Consider the following 24,579-nt stretch of genomic DNA (forward strand, 5'->3'; position numbering starts at 1 on the left):
CTGTAGGTCAGTGTAATGGGTCTGTAGGTTAGGTGATGGTTGTGCCATGAAGCCTGCTCGCTGCCTGCTGCGGCTGCAGAGTGTGGGCGTCCCAGCCAGTCAGGCCCTTCAGCCAGGTCTGCCATCCAGCATGCTGCCCTGATCCACTCAGCCTCCAGTGCTGTCCAACACCCAGAGCCAGGTAACCTGCACCCCCATCTGGGCACCCAGTGTCTATCAGTCTGACTAATAAGACAGACGGCTAATTAGCCTATTTCACATCCCACCCAAAACAGTCATTTTGTGTCTAAAATGCAGTAAGTAACGTGCATGCAAGCAAAACAATTAGAGTGCTGGCACAGCTGGTCCAGTCCCAGCACTCTAATTAATGTCTTGCTTGCACCCGTGTTCCTGCATTTTATACACAAAGTGGCTGATTTGGGTGGGATGTGAAATAGGCGTATAATTCAGAGTTTTCAACTGAGATTCGCAAAATGAGCTAATTCAATTCCAGACAGGTTTGACAAAAGCACACACACACACACAATCATATACCAATTTATTTGATTCTGTAGGGCTACTGTTTTTTTCATAAATTAAGAATCCAGGTTTCTTTTATTTTAGTTTAATAGCGTTTTTACCTTAACTTGGAAATTATTTTCTTCCAGTGTTTGCAAATGGATGATAGGGCATCTATTTTTGAGATCCAAAATGCTAGTAAGCCTACCCCTTAGAAGAAGATTCTTCAGGTGCTGTTAAGTAATCGAGGAAAGCTGAACAAACCTCTCCGCTGGAAAGACAGTAGAGCACTATCTTTAAACAAGTCCAAATCATTTTTCCTTTTTATATTTGATCTTCACTGAGATTGACTGATTCAATTCAATTGTTAGCATTTGGCGCCATCCAGTGGTGTTATGTTACTATTTTCTTGTGAACCACACAAAGTGTCATCTGATTCCACTTGACCTGCATAATAGTTACTTTAAGTGCTAACAAACAAAAGGAAATCTGATAAAAGAATAGAGATGGAAGTATTTCTCAGGTTTCCTGCAACAAGGAGAAATACCATCTTGTACTTCTGCAATTGGTTCTCTATGATCTTCTCTAGTTAAACTTTTACCGCCCCCTATGTTTTGAAAAAGAGTCCACTTCCATAGCAACCTGCAGTGTGTCTGTAATTACACTGAAAGGTTGGTGACCAGCTTTAGCTGGTAGAATGTGTCTAGATGTGCTAGCTTAGCTCGACGTCCACTCTGAACCAGACAGCCAACTTTGTAGCACAGTATGCACCTGGGTATTGACAAGGTATAAAATGTGTGGAGAGATGGGAACAGGTAAGAGGAGTACATTAAGAAATCTTAAATATACAGTCAATTGTCAATGCTTTAGTAATTGAAGTTTTAATCTCTGTGTTTGTCTTAGAGTTTCCTCATCTTACTGCTGGCAATTTTGTGAGTACACATCACTGTCATTGAAATGCCATCACGTTTCAATCCCTTTACAGCAAATGTAGGTTTTGCAGCATATTTGGCTCTTCTTGTTGATACTAGCTTACTCATTTTCCCTAGTTTATATGTTTACAGGAGCACTGTCTAGCCTCTGATGATATACTGGTACACTTCTTCAATGACTTCTTGAGTCTGCCGGTAATATATTTGTCTTATTACTGACAAAACCTCTCTTTTCTATCTATTTAACAACAACTGAATAGCTATCACCATCTAATAATAGTTCTCTCTGTAAATGTACTGGCTTGTTGTCTGTGAACCCAGTCTTTCCCAGAGGCTTTGCTGTACAACCAGCAGACAGGGGAGTTTGAGGTGGTTAGTGAGGCAGCAGAGTGCGTCTCCAGAAGGATCCGCTCAGTGCTTGACTGCAGTAAATCACAAGTCACAGATGACCCCGCAGTGCTGGCCAGGAGCCCCCCGATAGACAACCACTACACTGTCTGTGTGAGTAGTGGATGATGTCTTTATTGACTTATTCAAGTACCGTAGTTGGATTGATTGGTGCTTTGGGGATGAGCTGAAACCGTTGCACTGAGGCTTCATTTGACGAGTCTGTTTGGCTGAATCTTGCAGTGTCTGGACAGAGAGCAAGGCATTCAATGGATCCTGACAGAAAGATTCCGCTCATTCATTCAAAGTGATTGCTACTTTGAATACAGGTATGAATAGTACATGGGTATCTAGGCTTATGATGAGATGAGCCTACATACAAATTCAATTTACCTTTACCTCCTATATTCTTCAGTGAGTGTAAACTTCACAAAACACAAATTGATGGTATAATTTAGAATATTTGTATACATCATGTTAAATTCTCATTCACTTGTGGGCTAATTGTCAAATTCTTTCCCTGCTCTATGTTCTGACTTGAGTTGTTTCTATTTACTGTCATTTTCACCTTTGCTACAAACCGAGAAATTATTGCTTAATGAATTTGATTGAATGGAAAGTATGAGAGATTGAATGGGCCATTTCAATCAGCTAAGTACTACAGTATGCTGTCTACTGTTTTTTAGTGATGCTTTTCTTATGCAGAGATCTCTTTAAATTAACTGGTATTGATTAAAGTTAGCAATTCAGTGAACTATTTTGTCGTTATTGCAATGGCCGTGGCTCCTTGGAAGGCCTTGTGATTATATGAAAGGCTGTTGTCCTAGTTCCCCGCTTTAACCCGTGTGGTGCGCCTAATGTCTTATGCATCTCCTGGGTGAGGCGTTCAGGCCACATATTCAGATCAGATGACTGACTCACTCACGCAAGCTTGCAACCTATACATAGAAGTACTGGCACAGCAGTAAGAATAGCCACGTTTATTAATGAATTAAACTTGTTTATCATGTCATTCATGCTTTTCACAAATACATGTTTGTGTAATCTATGAGTGGTGCTATGCGTCGCCTGGAGGTTTTTCAGCGCTTTCTGGTCTTTCCTAGACTAGCCAAGTTACTGTCTCAGTGGTCTTTCCTAGACTAGCCAAGTTGCTGTCTCAGTGGTCTTTCCTAGACTAGCCAAGTTACTGTCTCAGTGGTCTTTCCTAGACTAGCCAAGTTACTGTCTCAGTGGTCTTTCCTAGACTAGCCAAGTTGCTGTCTCAGTGGTCTTTCCTAGACTAGCCAAGTTACTGTCTCAGTGGTCTTTCCTAGACTAGCCAAGTTACTGTCTCAGTGGTCTTTCCTAGACTAGCCAAGTTGGTGTCTCAGTGGTCTTTCCTAGACTAGCCAAGTTACTGTCTCAGTGGTCTTTCCTAGACTAGCCAAGTTACTGTCTCAGTGGTCTTTCCTAGACTAGCCAAGTTAATGTCTCAGTGGTCTTTCCTAGACTAGCCAAGTTACTGTCTCAGTGGTCTTTCCTAGACTAGCCAAGTTACTGTCTCAGTGGTCTTTCCTAGACTAGCCAAGTTACTGTCTCAGTGGTCTTTCTTAGACTAGCCAAGTTACTGTCTCAGTGGTCTTTCCTAGACTAGCCAAGTTACTGTCTCAGTGGTCTTTCTTAGACTAGCCAAGTTACTGTCTCAGTGGTCTTTCCTAGACTAGCCAAGTTACTGTCTCAGTGGTCTTTCCTAGACTAGCCAAGTTGCTGTCTCAGTGGTCTTTCCTAGACTAGCCAAGTTACTGTCTCAGTGGTCTTTCCTAGACTAGCCAAGTTACTGTTTCAGTGGTCTTTCCTAGACTAGCCAAGTTACTGTCTCAGTGGTCTTTCTTAGACTAGCCAAGTTAATGTCTCAGTGGTCTTTCCTAGACTAGCCAAGTTACTGTCTCAGTGGTCTTTCCTAGACTAGCCAAGTTACTGTCTCAGTGGTCTTTCTTAGACTAGCCAAGTTACTGTCTCAGTGGTCTTTCCTAGACTAGCCAAGTTACTGTCTCAGTGGTCTTTCCTAGACTAGCCAAGTTGCTGTCTCAGTGGTCTTTCCTAGACTAGCCAAGTTACTGTCTCAGTGGTCTTTCCTAGACTAGCCAAGTTACTGTCTCAGTGGTCTTTCCTAGACTAGCCAAGTTACTGTCTCAGTGGTCTTTCCTAGACTAGCCAAGTTACTGTCTCAGTGGTCTTTCCTAGACTAGCCAAGTTGCTGTCTCAGTGGTCTTTCCTAGACTAGCCAAGTTACTGTCTCAGTGGTCTTTCCTAGACTAGCCAAGTTACTGTCTCAGTGGTCTTTCCTAGACTAGCCAAGTTACTGTCTCAGTGGTCTTTCCTAGACTAGCCAAGTTACTGTCTCAGTGGTCTTTCCTAGACTAGCCAAGTTACTGTCTCAGTGGTCTTTCCTAGACTAGCCAAGTTACTGTCTCAGTGGTCTTTCCTAGACTAGCCAAGTTGGTGTCTCAGTGGTCTTTCCTAGACTAGCCAAGTTACTGTCTCAGTGGTCTTTCCTAGACTAGCCAAGTTACTGTCTCAGTGGTCTTTCCTAGACTAGCCAAGTTGCTGTCTCAGTGGTCTTTCCTAGACTAGCCAAGTTACTGTCTCAGTGGTCTTTCCTAGACTAGCCAAGTTGCTGTCTCAGTGGTCTTTCCTAGACTAGCCAAGTTACTGTCTCAGTGGTCTTTCCTAGACTAGCCAAGTTGCTGTCTCAGTGGTCTTTCCTAGACTAGCCAAGTTACTGTCTCAGTGGTCTTTCCTAGACTAGCCAAGTTGCTGTCTCAGTGGTCTTTCCTAGACTAGCCAAGTTACTGTCTCAGTGGTCTTTCCTAGACTAGCCAAGTTGCTGTCTCAGTGGTCTTTCCTAGACTAGCCAAGTTGCTGTCTCAGTGGTCTTTCCTAGACTAGCCAAGTTACTGTCTCAGTGGTCTTTCCTAGTGATGGAGAAAATTTACATCACATTAGCCTTTATTTGGACAATCACTAGTTATTAATATATTCATATACATTTCCATTTTAGTTACATATAGTTATGACACAGACATATTTCATAGTTAGATGACCTGTGTACATACACAGATAGACTTCATATTTAGATAACTTGTACCATACATTTGCAGCTCCTCTCGATCGCACACTGTGCCCTGCACTGTGTCATGTCACCTTGCTACGGTGCTCTCTACAGGGCCAGAATAACAGATAGGTTGAGTCTACTGAATGGCCTTCCAGTGTGCGTCAAGACAATCTGATGTGCGTCATGACATGTAATCTGATGTGCGTCAAGACATGTTATCTGATGTGTGTCCTATAAGTGTCTTTGAGTTTCTCTTCAATGTATGTAAGCCTGTGTATCCATCCGTGAATATACAAGAGTGCATCTCTTGGCCAAGATCTATGTTCAATACATCATATCAGACGACTTCTTCTGACTCCTGGCTCCATCATTTCATTACAACTGGTTTTCCTTCAAGTGGTTCACTGTTTACCTTTTGGCTCTGGAATTTCATTCTCCATCACCTAGACTAGCCAAGTTGCTGTCTCAGTGGCAGGCGAGCCTCTGTATCCAGAAGAGGGATGGAGGCTCACGTCAAAGCAGCTGCTCTGCCACAACACCTCACTCTTCCCCTCAACTGAACAAGGAAAAGAACAATCTCCTGCCAGCCCTAACATACTCACATGCTCGAGAGAACATTTCAACACAAGGTATATGCCATGACTTTTCAAAGAGTTCTGTATACAGTATGTTGAAATCTAATGTTGTGATGAAGCCAAGGATGTTTATTTCTTATTGTCTCATTCCTCACTGTGCAGGGTCGATTAGGATGCACAGCTGTACACATCTGCCCTCCTCTGGCCAGGAAGGACACAGGAAGCGTATCGACCCAAAATGCTGTACAACATCATCCAGATGTCCCCCCTACCTCTCTGAGCCAAAGGATCCACACAGCACTTCCTCTTCCTCCTCCTCCCCTTCCTCTTACCTCAGCTCTGAAAACACTCAGGAACCCCACACCCCAGAAACGGACTTAAGTCTCTATTTCACAGCACCACTTCCTGGCACTGCAGAGGTGCAGCGGCTGATGGAGTCCAATAGCCAGAATGTGGAGTTTTCCAACCTACAATTAGAGTATGTGGCAGCCAAAGTGGTTCAACAGGTGATCAAAGATGCAATGAAAGAAACGGACGAATACGGCCAGACAAACACCTCTGGATGTCTCAGCAAGTCAGGAAAGCAGAGAAATCGTTTTAGCCACCCAAACAGCTCCCCCGAAAGTGAAGGTTGCTGCTGTTCAGCCGGTGAGGACAGAGGAAAGACAGAGGGAGATGAGGAGGGGGGCAGGGACCAGAAAAATGTCCTTGATATTTGTTACCATGGCACCCGTCTCCATGGCAGTAGACAGGACTTGGATGAGTTCAAGGAGTTTTTACGAGGAACGCCAGGAGAGAAGCTGCTTGACCTCTGGATGGATGTGGAGAGGCTGAAGGCTACACAGCGCCGGGAGCAGAAGAGCAGGTAAAGAGGGAAAACATGGCACTGCACACTGCATCTGTAACACACAACTTGTGTTGTTCTATTACACCATATGGTCATGTCTCCAAAATAAACCATACTTATATGATTGGCCGAATGATACTGTATATTTTCCTCCATTCTGATTATAGATCCATGATCTCCTACAACCAACTAAATATATAATTACATGCATTGCTGTAAGAGTAGGCAACATGACAGTAGACTTTTCTTTTCTTTTACTGTTGTCATTTTAATGTGATTTAAATGGACACCCACACAATGTAAAAAGCGGACAATTTGTTCTTCTGCCTCACAATCATCTTTTGATATAAATCAGCAAGACTGTAGATGAATCAACTGCTCCAAAAACTTGAACCTTAGTCACTGCCACGATACGTATGCTCTTGTGTTTATTAGACATGTGATTGGTGTCATGTAAGATAGAAGGATGTGATGTGATGTGATGTGATGTGATGTGATGTGATGTGATGTGATGTGATGTGACGATCAGACATTTGGTCCTGATGAGAAGCCGTTACCTGCTGGGCAGCAGTCGGAGTAGTCTGAATGTAGAGCTGCTCTCCAGGTTGGGTCTCACCACCCCCCCCTGCTGGACAGAGGATAAACTACGCTTGGTGCAGCCCTGCCTCACTGAGGCTCTGCTCTTCTACTGGTGAAAATCTTATATTTAACTACATAATATGTCTTAGAGACACTGGTGTGGGGGTGTCAGTGTGGCTTTTTATGTCTTTGGTAGACTCAGCCATGATTTTTCTGTCGTATACCATAAAATATGTTACATAGACTATATTTTAAACATAAATTGCAGCTAATATTACTTATATTGTTTGCTCTTGCAAATGGATTCCTTTGGTAATTATCTCTCCCTTTGCCATGGGCGGAGTTAATAGGGGGGCCCCCCCAGTAGTAAAATAATAATAATAATAATAATAATAATAATAATAATAATAATAATAATTGCTCACCATTGTAAATCTCCATCTCACTGTCTGGCTGAATATGATCATACAATTTATATCCACTTTGACAAGAATCACAGGTATCTCTTTGCTAAAGCTGTGACAGGGGGGCCTCTGACAGGGCCTTGCTGCAGCCGCCCCCTCCCTCTGGAATGCCCTCCCAAGTCACATCTGTCAGGCCAAAACTCATTGTCTTTTTCATACTCATTATGTCATCTTTCCAAAAAAGCCTTCAAAACCCACCTTTTCACTTTTGACCTATAATCTTTTTCTCTCTCTCTCATCTATTTTAATATTTTCTCTCTTTACTAAAGTTGTTTTATCCTGTATTGTAAAGTGTCTTTGAGCACGGTCAAAAGCAACCGTCAACAGTGAAGAGCTATATAATATACATTACATTACTAAACATACAATAATGAGTATTAATGTTCTGTCATTCTACTCATATTCTAATATTTCTTATATTTCCATTCTTATACTTATTAAACAATAATTAGAGAGAGACCATGATGATGCCAGCCTTAAAATGAGATATTCCTCTAAATCTGGGTTAAAACGGGCAAAATTTCAAATGTAAAACGGACAATTATTTTTCGGCGCCGTGCTTCGCGCCCCGGCAAGCGTCTGACTCCTGCAGAAGTGCCCCCCCCCCCAAAGATAAAAGTCAAACTCCGCCTCTGCCCTTTGCTTCTTTTAAATCCCCACAGGGCTCCCAGGTTCTGGACGTCCCAACGTGTTCAGGAAGAGAGTGATGAATCCGCTCATCTGGGGCTGTTGATGGAGAAGCACCCGAGGTCAGGGGTAGACCCCCATCCTGCCTCGCTGCCCCCCCTCTGGCCTGACAGCTGCCTGCCCACATCCCCCCACACTGCCCACGCACAGGTAGGACAACTGGGTAGATCATCCAGACCGCATTCTGACAGCCAATGCACTGAAACCAATCAAGATGCTATAAGAGAGGTGAACAGTGTTAGTTGAATGAGTTGAATACATTTTTTATGAACTGACTTTGTGTGTGTGTGTGTGTGTGTGTGTGTGCGTGTGCGTGCGTGCCTGCGTGCGTGCCTGCGTGTGTGTATGTGTGTGTGTGTGTGTGTGTGTGTCATCAGTTATATTTCAGTAGCAGTAGAACAATGGAGAGGATGTTACAAGCTCTCTATGTTGACTCCCGGGCTGGTTTATACTTCACACACTTCTGTGAACAATCTGGAAACCAGGTACAATAGCAGCTCCCTCATTATACTCTTTTGTTCATTGTATCCTTACATTCTTACTTAGCCGTTATCCATCCAAAATACTGGATTACAATACTTTTAGACACTGGTAGACCATCTCTATACTGTTAAACACACAGTTATAACCAGCGAGAGGGGTTTGTCTGTTTGTCTCAGCTATGGGAGAATGCAGTGAACTTCTGGACTGAGCTGCAACATTACCACCAGCTGTTCTACCGGGACGGACTGGACCCTTACCAAGTACAAAGACGGGCACAGGTCAGCAAGACTAATCTTTCCTAACTATTCCTAAATTCATCTCAAACTGACGCTAGTACGCTTTTTACCACAGTACGTCTTTAAATATGGCATGAATACTCCACAATTGACAAGGTAACGTACACAAACCTAAGATTGTTTCTAGCTAAAACTTACATTGTTAGCTAGCTACTAACATTACTGCTGCTCTCATATGCTCACTCCTGGCTGCCCCCCTGTCTCTGTACCCTGTTTACCCCCTCACTAAGTGGGCAGCTGTAAGCAGCCATAAAACCATGTGAGTCAGACCCCCCTCAGTGGTGCACCAGGCCAGGCCAGTCACCCAGAACCACCCTGTCTGCTCTGCTTACAGCTGGACCAGGGAGGGATGCAGGCCTGTCCAGAACAAATCACAGTGAAATCTATTTTCCTTCAATTAAGCTTTATTTTCACCACAGGAATCACAAATCAACGAGTGTCTGTTTCCATTGTTCCATGGCCAAGAGGGTTACAAGCAATGTTTATATGGTGTCATGCTATAGTGACGAGAGATAGCGTGGGGTGGATACGGATGTTGGGTGTGACAACACTGAACTCTATTGATGACGATGATGAAGTGTGATGAGTGATGACGTTTTTTATTATTCTCTCCTCTCCTCCACAGGTCCTTTACTCCACCTATCTGTGCAGCTCTGCCACCAGGAGTATTGTTGTAGATGAGGAGATCAGGAGGGAGGTGTACGACCGGCTGATGCCCGCCTTTGAGGAGCTGTTTGACCGGGTGGAGGAGCACAGCCTCACCCTCCTCCTGGAGCCCTGGGCACTGCTGGTAGCCAGGGATAAAGAGTCCTACCAGCAGGTAGCTACATCCAGAGCCAGGTTCAATTCACCTGCTGTTCAGCCAGTTGAGGAGGTGGACTTTCTTTGATTGGTTGTCAGGTTAGACTGTCCTTCAACTAGACGAGCAGAGTTAAAGACCCCTGTGTTGACAAGCTGAAGAGTTAGGCGCCTTTTTGCGATTGGCCATGCCTGTTGCCACGCCCCCTCGGCCACTGGGTATGGAAAGGTAATCAGTTCTAAGTTGGTCCGTGACCTATGACCTACTGTGCTACAAAGTTTAGTGCAAATCCCTTTAGAACCTTTTGAGATATCCTGCAGACAAACAGGGGCGAAAACATGACCTCCCGGCCAATTCCATCGGCAGAGGTCATCACTGAATAATAAATGCCCACCAGCTCTCAGAGGAAGGAGGCACGAGAAAATACATTTCATCAATAAATACATGACATAATGTCCCACCTATTGACACTATATAGACTCAAATAGACTCATAATAAAAGGGGGGAAAAGCAGGAGATGTTGGTACATGTGTGAATAGTGTTAAAGGAACAGCTCACCCTAAAATCCAAAATACATATATTCCCTCTCACCTGTAGTGCTATTTATCCATCCATCTATATTGTTTAGTGTTAGTTGACTGAGTTTTGGAGATATCGGCCGCAGAGTTTCTGCCTTCTCTCCAATACAACGGAACTACATGGCACTCGGCTTGTGGTGCTCAAAGTGTCAAAGAAATACATTTGAAAAACTCAACAGCAATGTCTCTTTCCAGAAATCATGACCCCATTACTCAAGATAATCCACAGACCTTGTTATGAGCAGTTTCATGGAGGAACTATTTTCTTTTGACCGAACTACAGCCGCTAGCTGCTAGCTACTTCCTACATGAGACTGCAAAAGAATAACCCTAACCCTACATGAAACTGCTCACAACAAAGTCTGTGCATTATTTTGAGTAACCGGGTCATGATTTCTGGAAAGAGACAATGCTGTTGAGTTTTTCAAATGTATTTTTTTGGTGCTTCGAGCACTACAAGCCGAGTGCCATCCAGTTCCATTGTATTCAAGAAAAGGCAGACATCTCTGTGGCCAATATCTCCAAAACGAAACTATCCCAAAACGATATAGATGGATAAATAGCACTACAAGTGAGAGGAAAAATATGTATTTTGGATTTTAGGGTGAGCTGTCCCTTTAAGAGTAAATAGATTAGAATGATTTGCCTGAGTCAAGGCTTTCTAAGTTTTGGTGTGTGTGTGTGTGTGTGTGTGTGTGTGTGTGTGTGTGTGTGTGTGTGTGTGTGTGTGTGTGTGTGTGTGTGTGTGTGTGTGTGTTTACGTGTTTCCCCAGGTGTGTGTACAGCAGCAGTGTGTTTGTGTGTGTTTCCCCAGGTGTGTGTACAGCAGTGTGTGTTTGTGTGTGTTTCCCCAGGTGTGTGTACAGCAGTGTGTGTTTGTGTGTTTCCCCAGGTGTGTGTACAGCAGTGTGTGTTTGTGTGTGTTTCCCCAGGTGTGTGTACAGCAGTGTGTGTTTGTGTGTGTTTCCCCAGGTGTGTGTACAGCAGTGTGTGTTTGTGTGTGTTTCCCCAGGTGTGTGTACAGCAGTGTGTGCGTCGGGTGGACAGTGAAGAGTACAGAGAGCTGCAGAGTCTGTATGAGGAGTCAGAGCTCCGCCTCAAACAGGTGAGCTCACCACAGCCCAGCAGTGTCACACAGATTGCTGCAGTCCAAAGGTCAGACTGGTTGAGTCATGCTGGAAGCCAGTGTAAAATACCCAATAAACACACAGCTGTGACTATAAAACAGCCAATGTAAATATTAATATGAAAATCACCTCATTCCAGTACTTACGTGTTGCTTAGCAGCAATGTTGCCTAGCTACTGTTCAAGGACTATATTTGCTCTATGCTCCCCCCTTTATTTCTCTCTCTCCCTCTCTCCCCCCTTTTCTCTCTCGCTCACTGTCTCTCGCTCCCTCTCTCTTTCTCTTGCTCGCTCCCTCTCTCTCTCCCCCTCCTTTTTCTCTTGCTTGCTCTTCTCTCTCCTCCTCTTGCTCCCTCTCTCTTTGGCTCCCTCTTTCTCTCGCCCCCTTTTCTCTCTCTCTTGCTTTCTCTTCTCACTCCCTCTCTTCCTCTCTCTCACTCCATCTCAACAGGAGGAGCAGTGCACGTCCACTCTACCTCCCTCTCCTCTCTCACTTCCTCCTCCCTCAGCGGGCCAACGGCAGTCTGACCCCTGGTCCAACGTCTCTCCACGTTACCGTGGTTACCGTCTAGGTTCCTTACTTCGCCACCGCCCCGAGATCCGGCATTTCCTCTCGTTCCTCCAGAACCGGGAAGCCAGGTGACTTGTGTGCTTCTACTTACTTTTGACAGAGAAGGGTCAGTCACACCAGGGTGAATGATCAGTTCTACTCTGAGTTGAGCTCTCTATACATGTACCTTACTTTACTTGGATGACAGAAGGATGGTGTAGGTAGGGAGAACATCCGAGTTCAAACCACGGTGTTGGCAAACATTCGCCTCTTGAAGTGTCCTTGAACAAGGGTTGAGAAAATCATAAAATGAGCTTATGAAATCCTTTCAACACCCATTGACTACACTGAAAAATGCAAGCATGTCAAGCTCAAAACAAGACTGGATATTTTGGATAGTACACAAGGGTTTCAACCAACAACAGGATATGCAGTTTGTAACAAGGAGAGGGATATGGCTATCTGAAGAAAGCAGATGTGTGAATTTACAGCAATATCCACTGAATGTACAAAACATTAGGGAAACTTTTCCATGAAGTATAGTGTCAAAGCCATTATCCCTTATTGATCCCTTCACTCACACACACACACACACACACACACACACACACACACACACACACACACACACACACACACACACACACACACACACACACAAAGTCCCAGTGATGATGTCATCAGTGATGTCATAAATTGTGACATCATTAGTGATGTCTGTAGTCTCACTGGCCAGCCTCCCCTCCCTTCCATGAGAGTCGTCTGGCTGCACGGAAACAGGCTACTGGGATAAGCCCTCCCCTGCTCTACAGCTGCTCCCCATTGGAGCGACTGTTTCAGTCCCGGCCGGATGTCCGCTCCAGGCTTATTACAAACTCTGTCATTGGCTCCGACCATGTCAATCAGAGCGGCTTCCGCTCCCTCCTCCCTGTGTGTCGCTGTAAACAGTGCCCTGCCGCCTCAGTGAAAACAACAAAGCTAACTAGCTAGCAAGCTAACGGCAGAAACTTACACGCTAGCTCATTGCTACACGCTGAAAATGGCAAGTTGGATTGTTGGAAACTATTTTCCAAGGGCACTGCCGCTAAGCGCCGCCCATCACAATCCCACAATGGAGACCTGTGGCGCCAGACTCCTCTCACGGTAGGGAGGGGAGGCTGGCCAGCGAGACTAGAGGCATTGTGACATCATCAGTGATGCACACATACGCACGCACGCACGCACACACACACACACACACACACACACACACACACACACACACACACACACACACACACACATACACACAAGAGACAGACCAGCATACACATGCACACATACACAAGAGACAGACACACACACTGACTATGTCATCAGTGATGATGTCATCAGTGATGATGATATCAGTGATGTCATCAGTCTGAGGCTCACGAGAGAGCCTGAGGGAGAGGGAGAGAGAGAGAGGGAGAGAGACTGGGAGAGAGAGAGGGAGACATTGTGCGCACGCCAATAGGGCAGGCAAGGCCATGCAGCAGCCAAGCTGCGGGCAAGGCCGCGCAGCGGCCGAGCTGCGAATGCGAGCTGCAGGGCCAGCTCAGCGAGCTGCAGGACGGGCGAGGCCACACAGCGGGTGAGCCTAGGAATCGAGCGTGCGAGATGCCTAGTCCAGTAAATGTGCATAATATTCACATTAACAAATCAACACACATGCACAGTAAGTGTGTAGGCAACTATACACTACACTTTGAACAGCTCACATTAATCTTTCATGGGTCTTCTGCACACGTTTGACCCTGTTCAGTGTCCACCTGAGCTGCTGGCTGGACCTGGAGCAGTACAGGAGGGTTCCTCAGAAGGAGAAGGCCATCAGACAGGAGAAGTCGTCTCACATCGCAGCCAAATACCTCACCAGGAAGTACTTCTTTGGCCCAGACAGCCCCGCCTCAGCAGAGCAGCAGAACGACGTACGTTAGTCAATCTCATCATTTCTTTAGAATCAAATGCTACATTTTATTGCCATTCCCAGAAATCAACATGACAAACGTAGCTGTTTTGGTGTCGTGATGATGACAAAGCATTTGAAAGCTCCAGTGAGTTTGAATGATTGTGAACATCTTGTGGACGGATTACAGAGACGGAGGGAGAAACAAGGTGCCATGACATGACAAGCCAGACGGGATGCGAGCTTCGCTTGAGGTTCCACATCCAGATTTGATAAAGCGGGGGTGCTACGGCCCCCAAACAAAGTCCCCATCTCCCTTCTTTGGCATCCTACCGACTGCATACTGACAGCTGTGACAGCGGGGTGTCGGTGGCGAACGTGGGATGGGAGGGCATGGTTAGAATTAAGACGAGATGAATGAGAGGATTGTGGTTTGGATCCAGAGGACAAAGAAGATCAGCTCCAGCATCAGTGACAGTAGGGTGTGAAATCTCTCCTGACATTTATAGCTGGAGATTGGGTTTCTGGATTCTAAGCGTTACTGTAGGAGGGCACAGGGTATATAGAATTAGGATGAGTAGAAGGGACACTTTGTGGTGGGCCCGATAATCTCCTTCGGGACACCAGAGATAGCTGCCATAGAATTTTTATAACGCCGCCATGGAAAAGAGAATAGTTTTATATGTGGTGTAGGACGTCCCGGCCAAATGGCGGTCGGGGGAACGCTGATTTGGGGGTGTTCCCGTGTTCTTGTGGCTCATTGTGCTAAATAGACCCACAATGTACTTGTTGACATCATGGATTTTACTCTGGCACATGCCTTTTTGTCATATGTCATCCTCGTCTCATAAATACCATCATGATAACCCTTAAAAATGTTTTAATTGAATGAGAAGGCCAATTCTACTCCTTCTAGCTCTGTAGAATCGGGTCTGGCCGCGTCTCTCTCATATCTCCGTCTTTGGTTCTTGTCTGCATGAGCGATGTGGAGAGACTGACAGCTTTACTGCTTTGGCCCTTCACTCTCTCAATCACTCAGTCATCCAGTCACACAGATTGGCCCCCTTTCATCTACAGACTCGCCCGCTCCAGTGCCACAACTGGTTCTCATTTCTGTAGAGAGTGTGTGTGTGTGTGTGTGTGTGTGTGTGTGTGTGTGTGTGTGTGTGTGTGTGTGTGTGTGTGTGCGTGTGTGCGTGTGCGTGCGTGCGTGCATGCCTGCGTGTGTGCAAAATGTGATGGAGATGAGAGAAAATAAAAAAAGGGTATTTAAATAGGGAGATGTAGCCAGAGTGATATATAAAGAGAGAAAACAGACAGGGCGATGGTGACAACCGAGTGAGGGAGAGCACCGCAGGAGTCAGGAAGCGGAGGGGTTTTTCAGGCAGGTTTCCTCTGGGTTTGAGTAGCCCTCATATGTTCTTAATGTGGTGAAGAGAAATCTACAGACAGACAGCTACACTTACTCTTTACCATCAAGCACATGAGCACAGCTTTACAGACAGGCAGCTACACTTACTCTTTACCATCAAGCACATGAGCACAGCTTTACAGACAGACAGCTACACTAAAGGTCTTTGCACACACAGTCCGATTGTTTTCATATGCGTGTTTTTTAATCCGTCATCTGAAAACACAGACGGGTCCCAGCTCGCAAAAATCTATTGACTGATGCGAAAAATGCAGAAAATCAAACCTCGTCCGAAAACTTAAATGACGGACGTAATTGTCGGACTCGGTGTATCAACGATGATTGACACAAATTAGGTTGTATTTTTTTTTTTTTCGTGCGTCAATTTTGGACGAAAATACGGACTTGGTGTGCAAAAGCTTTTACTCATTACCATCAAGCACATGAGCACAGCTTTACAGACAGACAGCTACACTTACTCTTTACCATCAAGCACATGAGCACAGCTTTACAGACAGACAGCTACACTAAAGGTCTTTGCACACACAGTCCGATTGTTTTCATATGCGTGTTTTTTAATCCGTCATCTGAAAACACAGACGGGTCCCAGCTCGCAAAAATCTATTGACTGATGCGAAAAATGCAGAAAATCAAACCTCGTCCGAAAACTTAAATGACGGACGTAATTGTCGGACTCGGTGTATCAACGATGATTGACACAAATTAGGTTGTATTTTTTTTTTTTTTCGTGCGTCAATTTTGGACGAAAATACGGACTTGGTGTGCAAAAGCTTTTACTCATTACCATCAAGCACATGAGCACAGCTTTACAGACAGACAGCTACACTTACTCTTTACCATCAAGCACATGAGCACAGCTTTACAGACAGGCAGCTACACTTACTCTTTACCATCAAGCACATGAGCACAGCTTTACAGACAGACAGCTACACTTACTCTTTACCATCAAGCACATGAGCACAGCTTTACAGACAGACAGCTACACTTACTCTTTACCATCAAACACATGAGCACAGCTTTACAGACAGACAGCTACACTTACTCTTTACCATCAAGCACATGAGCACAGCTTTAATGTCAAACAAATATTTGCTGTGACCGCATCTTCCTTTATTACATCTTTGACTGTTTTGTATTGATTTCTGTGTTTCTCTATGTTTCTGTGTGTGTGTGTGTGTGTGTGTGTGTGTGTGTGTGTGTGTGTGTGTGTGTGTGTGTGTGTGTGTGTGTGTGTGTGTGTCTGTGTGTGTGTGTGTGTGTATAGATCATTCGTTTGGCAGGTGGACTGGAGCGGCTGAGACTCGAGCGTCTCTCTAACCCGGTAGTCGTGGAGATCCAAAACATTGTCAGGAGCCATATTGAGAAAACATGGCTGCCTCTGTTTCTGGCCACGGCAGAGTTCACAGAGAGACAGACGTACAAGGTTTCAACCATTTCTGTTACATTTTTGACTGATCATTTCACCACTGATACTGATACATCTGATCAATCTTAGGTTTAATAATGTGTGTGTTTTGGAGCAGTGGCTAAGGCTAAAGACAAGCCAACTAAATTTGATAAGAAATCTACCTTATCAGACTTCATCTACACAACAATCTTTGTAGAGATACCGCATCTCTTTTTCTAGCCCGGTTTTAAGATATTTAGTCATTATTTGTGCACAGCCAATTTTCCTCTGAATGTAATGTATGAGCCATGGTTGCTGGGAGATTTGTGACGCAATAGCAAAGTGTTTATTGCAGTGGTGAAATAGACATCAGTCAATAAGTTATTGAAGGGCTTGTGGACATTATTTGCATGTGGGGTTTTTGCTGCATCCATGTCATATACAGTATGTGGAAAAACACATATGTGGTGGTGGGGGGGCGGGTGCGGGGAGCCGAAATCCTACAGTTCCCACAATGCACTGGGCTCGCGTGGCCTTAGATTCCACGCCCACCCCTCAGGCATTTGGCTGATATCAAACTCCAGTAGGTGGCGGTAATGCACATATATGTTTGCCAACCGCCATAAAACTCAAAGAAGAAGAAGAAGAAGAAGGCTTCGACATAAAAACATTATGAGAAGAAGAATAATAAATAAATAAAAATTTGCCTCCAAATTGCACCAAATTTAAACGGTAGTATATATGTCGGGAGCTGTCTTCATAAAACAAAATTCATGCATTTTAAGGCATTTTCCTAGGAGTTAGGAGCATCTGATGTTGTAACTATTTAATGTAAAAATGTGTAAAAACGGGTACATTGCTCAGCGTCGATTTCGTTACTTCAACGCACCTTCTACTAGATGTAAAATTTGACGAGCTTTCCAATGCCGCCAGTCCCGTGTCTGTACGTGCTTCCGTTCCCGAGATATGGTCTCTTTGCAAGGAGCTATGGGAAGCTAACATTAGCTACCGTAGGCTAGGCGGTGGAAAAAGATGGCTGCCTTTTGTTTTTCTTCAAGACCTCTGAAGGGGCGTGGAGGACCTCTAGAGGCGGGACCATGGCGGCACAGGCCCACAACTAGTGTAGTTCATAGGTGCTCGACTTCCGCAAGGCAGACTTGGCCCATCTGACGTAAAACGCATCGGCTGGGCCAAAAAATATGTGAGAGATGGTTGATATCTCTGGCTGTGAACAACCAATTTCAAAAATTTCAATGGATTCGAAAACCTTAGGGGCGTGAGATTTAATATATATTCATATTCCCCACGGGAAAGCCGTCCTTTAACACACATCAACTTAGTGCCACTTTGAGTTCATGTTTTACAGATCTTTGATAAAAAAAAATCTTTTTGATTAAAATCATTTGATTTGTTTTATTTGAAATGCATTTAGCATTCCCTACACATGACTGAAGGTCAGAATTCAGGAAGCCAGAGAAGGGTCCATTGTTAAACCCTGACATCCCAACTAGTATTTACCAGAGCCGTGTACAGAAGAGTCGCGACATCTCCATTCACTCCAATGGACCAGTTTTTTACTCTCAAGAGTTCCAGGAACTAAGGTTCTGGATTAAGCAGCACTGTCGAGTTGCAGCAAAATTGACAGTTTGTGGTGTACTTTGATTTTTCTTTTTTCTCTTTTTTTTTATTATCAAATTGTACATTATCAGCTTTATTTTAGCATTCAAAAGTAGCGTGAGACCACTTCCTGGCTGTTCATTGGCTAATGAGTCACGCATTTTGGACCTCCGCTGACGCCACTCTCTTACTAGATTGCTCTGGTATTTACCACTGACATCAAGAGTATTTCCAAGTGGGAAGCTCCTGTCTGCTGTCTTTCCCATGGGACGTGGATGGAGTATTAGTTGCACATACCTGTGACTAACATGTTGCATTAGGTAATGGCAGTGATCAAATCTCTTCCCCACAGCCATAAATGTCACGATGCATGGGTGATTTATTGACAAAATGGAGATTGTCAGTATTGTTTATTTATTAGCAACTCATTAGTGCGTCCGCTATTCGGGAGAAACATGCTGCTGCTGCCCAGTCGTTCTCTCAGGTTGCCTCATCAGGAACCAACACACAAACCAGCCATTCCGCTGCTCTGTCTCATTATGTTATCCAGTGTACCTTGTTTGGTCACAGGGATCCTCTCATTACTAGAGGGAGTTTAGCGTTACACATCGGGGAGGGAGCCCGGTGGAGGGTTGGAGAAGAGGGAGCCAGATGGACAGAGACTCCAGAGGGTGGAGGTGGACGACAGAGAGGCAAGTGTCCCCTTGAGACACTTGAGGGAACATGCATTAGACGAAATGAAGCAGGAGGCCAGGGCAAAGGTGAGAAGAGGAGAGCGCTTCAGTTACTGAGGCGCAGTGTGGAGACCTGAGAGGTGTTCTATGTCCCTGGCTGTGTAACCCTAGTTTACGCAGTGTCTGACTGTTGGCCTTTGTGTGTGTGTGTGTGTGTGTGTGTGTGTGTGTGTGTGTGTGTGTGTGTGTGTGAGGATATGTGAGGATGCATTTTGTTACTTTGTGTGTGTGTGTGAGGATACATGTGTGAGGATACATTTTGTTACTTTGTGTGTGTGTGTGTGTGTGTGTGTGTGTGTGTGTGTGAAGATACATTTTGTTACTTTGTGTGGGTGTGTGTGAGGATACATGTGTGAGGATACATTTTGTTACTTTGTGTCTGTGTGTGTGTGTGTGTGTGTGTGTGTGTGTGTGTGTGTGTGTGTGTGTGTGTGTGTGTGTGTGAAGATACATTTTGTTACTTTGTGTGGGTGTGTGTGAGGATACATGTGTGAGGATACATTTTGTTACTTTGTGTGTGTGTGTGTGTGTGTGTGTGTGTGTGTGTGTGTGTGTGTGTCTGTGTGTGTGTGTGTGTGTGTGTGTGTGTGTGTGTGTGTGTGTGTGTGTGTGTGTGTGTGTGTGAAGATACATTTTGTTACTTTGTGTGGGTGTGTGTGAGGATACATGTGTGAGGATACATTTTGTTACTTTGTGTGGGTGTGTGTGAGGATACATGTGTTGTGTTGTACTGTACTTGTAATGACAATAAAGGAATTTTCTTCTGTGTTGTAGCCCCAAGCTGCAGACAGGCTCTCAGAGAAGGTCTACCGCCGACAGAAGAGGAGGAGAGAAGCCTGGAAGGTAAGGAGAAATTCTCCGTGGAAGCTAGCTTGGTATTTTGAATGGAGAGCAATAAGGCATTTCCTGGCCTAAAAAACATTGTGTGATTTAGTTCACAACTTGGCTGCGTGCACTGGCTTTGTCAAACATCATTTTGGCCTTGTGGTTAGTTTTCCTAAATTGGATCCAGGATAAATAAGATTAAAGCGTCAGCATCGCTAACCTTCCTTTAATAGTCTTTGGAGTGTTTTGCATCCAGCTCTGTTACCGTCCTCCATGCTGTCTCCACAGCGGAGGAGCAGAGATGTAAAACATGCAGGCAGGATGATTGCAGGAAGGAGTTTGCAGATTGGAACGGTCATCATTACAGAATAAACATTATCTCAACACTGGCAAAGAACAGGCTTTCTGAACACATGCACCTGAAGAAAATCATCGAATTTTCTATGAACAAAGATTATAGCTCACATTGCCTTTCCGGTTCATCTTTACCAAGGGTGACAGACAGTGAAGGAGGCCAGTACAGTATGCTACGAATGTGCAAAATATGTTTGTCTTTTGACTTTTACAATATGTATAACTGTATTGATCCAGAGCATTCTTTTCCTCACGCAGCAGCTTAAAGCATCCATACCAAAAACATACAAACCCAAATGAGCCTCTCACCTGTGTCCCTGTCTCACCTGTGTCCCTGTCTCACCTGTGTCCCTGACCCTGCAGCAGGCCGAGGGGTGGTGGATGAGTTGCTCCAAGGACATCCTGGTGTTTCGACGGATCCTCCTCAACCCCGTCAGCTGCCTGCAGTTCCGGCACTTTGTCTCCGTGAAGGGAGACTTCCTGGAGAACAACGTGCTCTTCTGGCTCGAGGTGCAGAGGTACAAGGTAGGGACAAGCAAAGGCACTTGAGGGTTGGCACGAGTCCCAGAGACTCAGTTGGTGCAATGTTATATGTGCAACATCCTGCTTTCACATCTGGCCTAGGGTCTTCATGACATATAATTCTTCCCCCTCTCTTCCCCCATCTTTCCTGTCTCGCTTCACTGTAAACTATCAAATAAAAGCAAAGAATGCTCCAAAATACTTGAGGGTCAGATGAATGTCTGTGGATAAGAATGGTCATTGCAATTCATTTACAATCAAAGCTGTTGTGAAAGCATTTAAAGGAAAACAAGCTGTACAGATTATGTTTTCAGTTTGCATTGAAAAATATGATAATAACCAACTGAAGCTAATTCTCTGTGGCCTTCCTATCTCTTGTGAGCTTGAGTTTGGATAGTATAGCACTTTTATTGAAATGCAGGGTTCCCAACATGATTCCATGACATTTCTTTGACTTTCCATAACTAAGTCAGAGCACTGCCATGAGCTGAAAAAAATGTGAACCCTTTCGTGGTTTGTGAATGCTGTTTTTCACAGTTGTTTTTGCTGTGGAGAAAACCAGCTGAAAATCACCATCTTAATGCAATGAATGTCAAGCTGTAGTTGTACAATACTTTTGTTAAATCGCCTGATATTCCTTACTTCCCCAGAGAGTTTGTCTTATTCCTCAACTGGACTATGTGTCTAAAATCTCAACTCAGGAACTGGGAATGGATGTCAACCATCCCTCCTCTCATGTTTCTTCTCCCCTCTTCCTTCATACAGGATCTCTGTCACTCTCACAGTGATGAAGCCACCATCCAGCAGAAGATCTCCACCATCATCAGCTGCTTCATCAACTCCTCCATGCCGCCTGCCCTGCAGATAGACATCCCCCCTGAGCAGGCCCAGTGCATTCTGGAGAACCGTCATGAGCTGGGGCCTTACATCTTTAGGGAGGCACAGGTAGTGTCTCTGTGTGTCGTTAAGTGTCATTATCACTTGCAAAGTGTGAATGCAAGTCATCTTCTTCTTTTCCTTTCTTCCTTTTTGTTTTGTTTTTGCCTGTCGATGTATGCGTGTGTGGATGGCATTTGGCTGCCTGTGCATGTGTGTATTTTTGTATAATGCAGATGTCAGTGTTCAATGAGCTGCTGAGGCTGTGGCCCCAGTTCCAGGTGTTGAGGAGCAGCGTCCGTGAGGAGCAACTCCTGCCTCTGCTGGAGGAGAAACGAGTCAAACACAGAGCCAGGCTACAGAGACAGAGGAGGAGAGAGGAGGAGGAGGAGGAGGAGGAAGAGAGGAGGAGGGCCCAGGTAAGGAAACAGATGCCTAATCCAAATATCCAGACTTCACTGCACTTGCCGACTCGCAAACTTTGCAGGCGCGTTCCCGGGAAGTGTGCGAGTGCTGAGGGCTCCAAATCCACAATTCACCCAGTCCACAAGGGGCCTCAAGCGGACTTTCTGCAGACTTCGATTCAATTACCCACAATTCATTGCAATCCGGACGTGACTTTGTAGTTTTTCCACTTGCCAAACAAAAATAACTTATGAACGTGTAAAACAATGACTTTATTAAAATGACACACACATTCAGCCACATCATGACATGAAATATAATATATAGAGTATGTAGAAGTACAGAACATAGAGGAAAGCAAAGCATTTTGTTATCATAGTCTATAGGCCCGTCTATCAGCGGCTTCTTTATAGCCTTGCAGTCTCTGCGTCAAGTCTGCAGACTTGACATGATGATATTGAACACGTCACGGTACATACAACTGAAGTCTGCGAGGTCTCAATCCACAAGGGTGGACATTTGGATTGGGCCAGATTCTCACAGCAAGAGACTTTAGTTATACAATTCTAATACTACTGAAATACCTCCTCTTATTTTGGCCATGGCAGAGACAAAACTCCCAGTGTGCAGAAGATTTATTTTGGCTCTCTATAGCAGTGGTTCTTTTTTGGCTTCAGTACCCCCTTTCCCTGATTTTTACCCAATTTACCCATCATTTTGCTTAGAAAACTGCAAGAGAAAACTATAGAATATGATGTAATGAATGAATGTGATAACCCACCTTTTGAAGAATATAATGTAACATTACAAAGATGTTCCATTTATTGTCATGGTTTATTCTTACATTTTTCCATGTTCCCCTTTCATCTCAAGTACCACCTGTAGTACCTCCATGTACCCCAGTTTGGGAACCAGCATGAAGACAAAACTCCCTCCAAAATACTGCATTAAAACTCTATAATTCTATATTTAATCCAAACCTGTTTTGTACAGGAGGAGCTGGAGAGGCAAGAATCCAGTGTAACAGAGGAAGAAGAGGAAGCTGAGGTGGATGGAGAGAGAGAGGGGAGAGGAGAAAAAGAGCTGACAAGCAGACAGAGCAGCAGATCTTCTTCCACACAGCAGGTAAGGGTCTCGGCAGCTTGCTGATACAATTATGAGGTAACGTTCTTAATCCATTTAGCTGAAGATGTATTTGCAATTGAAGGTATCATGTGAAGAGCGTCCAACCAGAATGAGGTGATGTCGTTTGAAAGGTATCTGAGAGGACAACTTATGACAAAGACTGCAGCGATGGAGATAAAGCATAGATTCAATTGTAACGTGAATTCAAAACGACCCTCAACACTTCCCACCAAAGAAACTCCATCCTCTAATGTCATTGTTTTTGTAATCACATTATATGTGACTGTGTTTCTGGTTATGTTCCCTCAGATGTCCTGGTCTTACTCCAAGTACATGGTGGCTCTGAAGAGAGAGGAAGTGCTGCTGAGGAGACAGACTCAAATGGAGGCCTCCTTCTCTACAGCCTCAGGTACGCACGCACGCACGCACGCACACACGCACACACACACACACACACACCTCTCTTTGTTTCCCAGGGCTCAATGAAGCTGCCATATCCAATATAACACTCTTGACTCGTCGCTGCTACCACAAGTCAGACTAAATACTGAGAAGCATAACACTGAAATGACATACGTACCTTTCCCACTGTACAATCCAAGTGAAACCTCCAAGGCGCTAATATTGTCTGGCACGTAAAAGTCAAAGTGAGCCCTTCCAAACGTTAGAACTTTCTCATTTCACTCTGGCTCCAGCAGCCACTTCAGCCTGTCCATTAGGTGTCAATGTGCTGTGCAGGGGTTAGCTCCAGCCCACACCGACTGGTTGCCTAAATGAAGCGTGATGCTAACGCAGGGGTTAGCTCCAGCCCCGTAGTGAACGAGGACCATGGGAAATGAAGCATGGTGCAAAGTGTGTTTTAATGGGATGAGATGGAGGAGGCGTCCTGTTAGGAACACAGATGGAGATCATCATCAGGACTGTGTGGATGGGAAAGTCTACAGAGCGGAGAGGGGAGGTGTTTGCTCGTGTATAAATGCATGCGTCTGCTTTCTCACCGTCTCCGAGCCATAAATAACCCCTCTTGTTCTTTGTGCAAACAGCGTTCATCAGTGTGTTTACGGACTGGACTAGCAAGTGGCTTTGTAAATAAATACTACTGCTTCATACTGTCATTAAGCTGTCTGTCTGTCTGTCTGTTTCCCCTCCAGACTCTTCCTCCAGCCGCAGTCTGAAGTCAGCAGGCAGCAAGCACAGCCAGCGGCAGCCCTCCCGTCACTCTCCCAGAACACAGAATATACAACAGCTATAGAGAGGCAAAGTGACCGCCTACTTCCTGCTTCAGCACTGTACCAGAGATTTTCATCCGCCATTTATTTTCCCATAGACATTTAGTAAAATGTGTATAAAATTGTTTTACTGGTTCAAACCAAACGGTACAGATATTTTTAGAAACAGGAGAGATCACATAACATTTCACTGTGACCAAAACATAAAAAATACGGGTTAAAGAAAATATGTTGTTTTTTTTTAGTTTTGGTC

General features: G+C 44.7%; 1 protein-coding gene across 1 annotated transcript; it reads left to right on the forward strand.

The window, feature by feature from the left end:
- Positions 1-46: 46 nt before the first annotated feature.
- On the forward strand, positions 47-24,349 carry rgs22 (regulator of G protein signaling 22; the record flags this gene model as incomplete). Its single annotated transcript, XM_083663202.1, has 23 exons — positions 47-116; positions 1,402-1,430; positions 1,563-1,625; positions 1,752-1,931; positions 2,061-2,146; positions 5,359-5,423; positions 5,649-6,351; positions 6,863-7,024; positions 8,039-8,213; positions 8,441-8,548; positions 8,723-8,824; positions 9,468-9,662; positions 11,233-11,325; positions 11,798-11,985; positions 13,680-13,842; positions 16,517-16,675; positions 19,765-19,833; positions 20,536-20,694; positions 21,457-21,636; positions 21,804-21,986; positions 22,966-23,013; positions 23,407-23,506; positions 24,249-24,349. The coding sequence occupies 23 exons, from the start codon at positions 47-49 to the stop codon at positions 24,347-24,349; spliced, it is 3,381 nt and encodes a 1,126-aa protein (XP_083519328.1).
- Positions 24,350-24,579: the final 230 nt, after the last annotated feature.

This window comes from Poromitra crassiceps (assembly GCF_964638095.1).
Source record: "Poromitra crassiceps genome assembly, chromosome: 1".
Taxonomy (NCBI): domain Eukaryota; kingdom Metazoa; phylum Chordata; class Actinopteri; order Beryciformes; family Melamphaidae; genus Poromitra; species Poromitra crassiceps.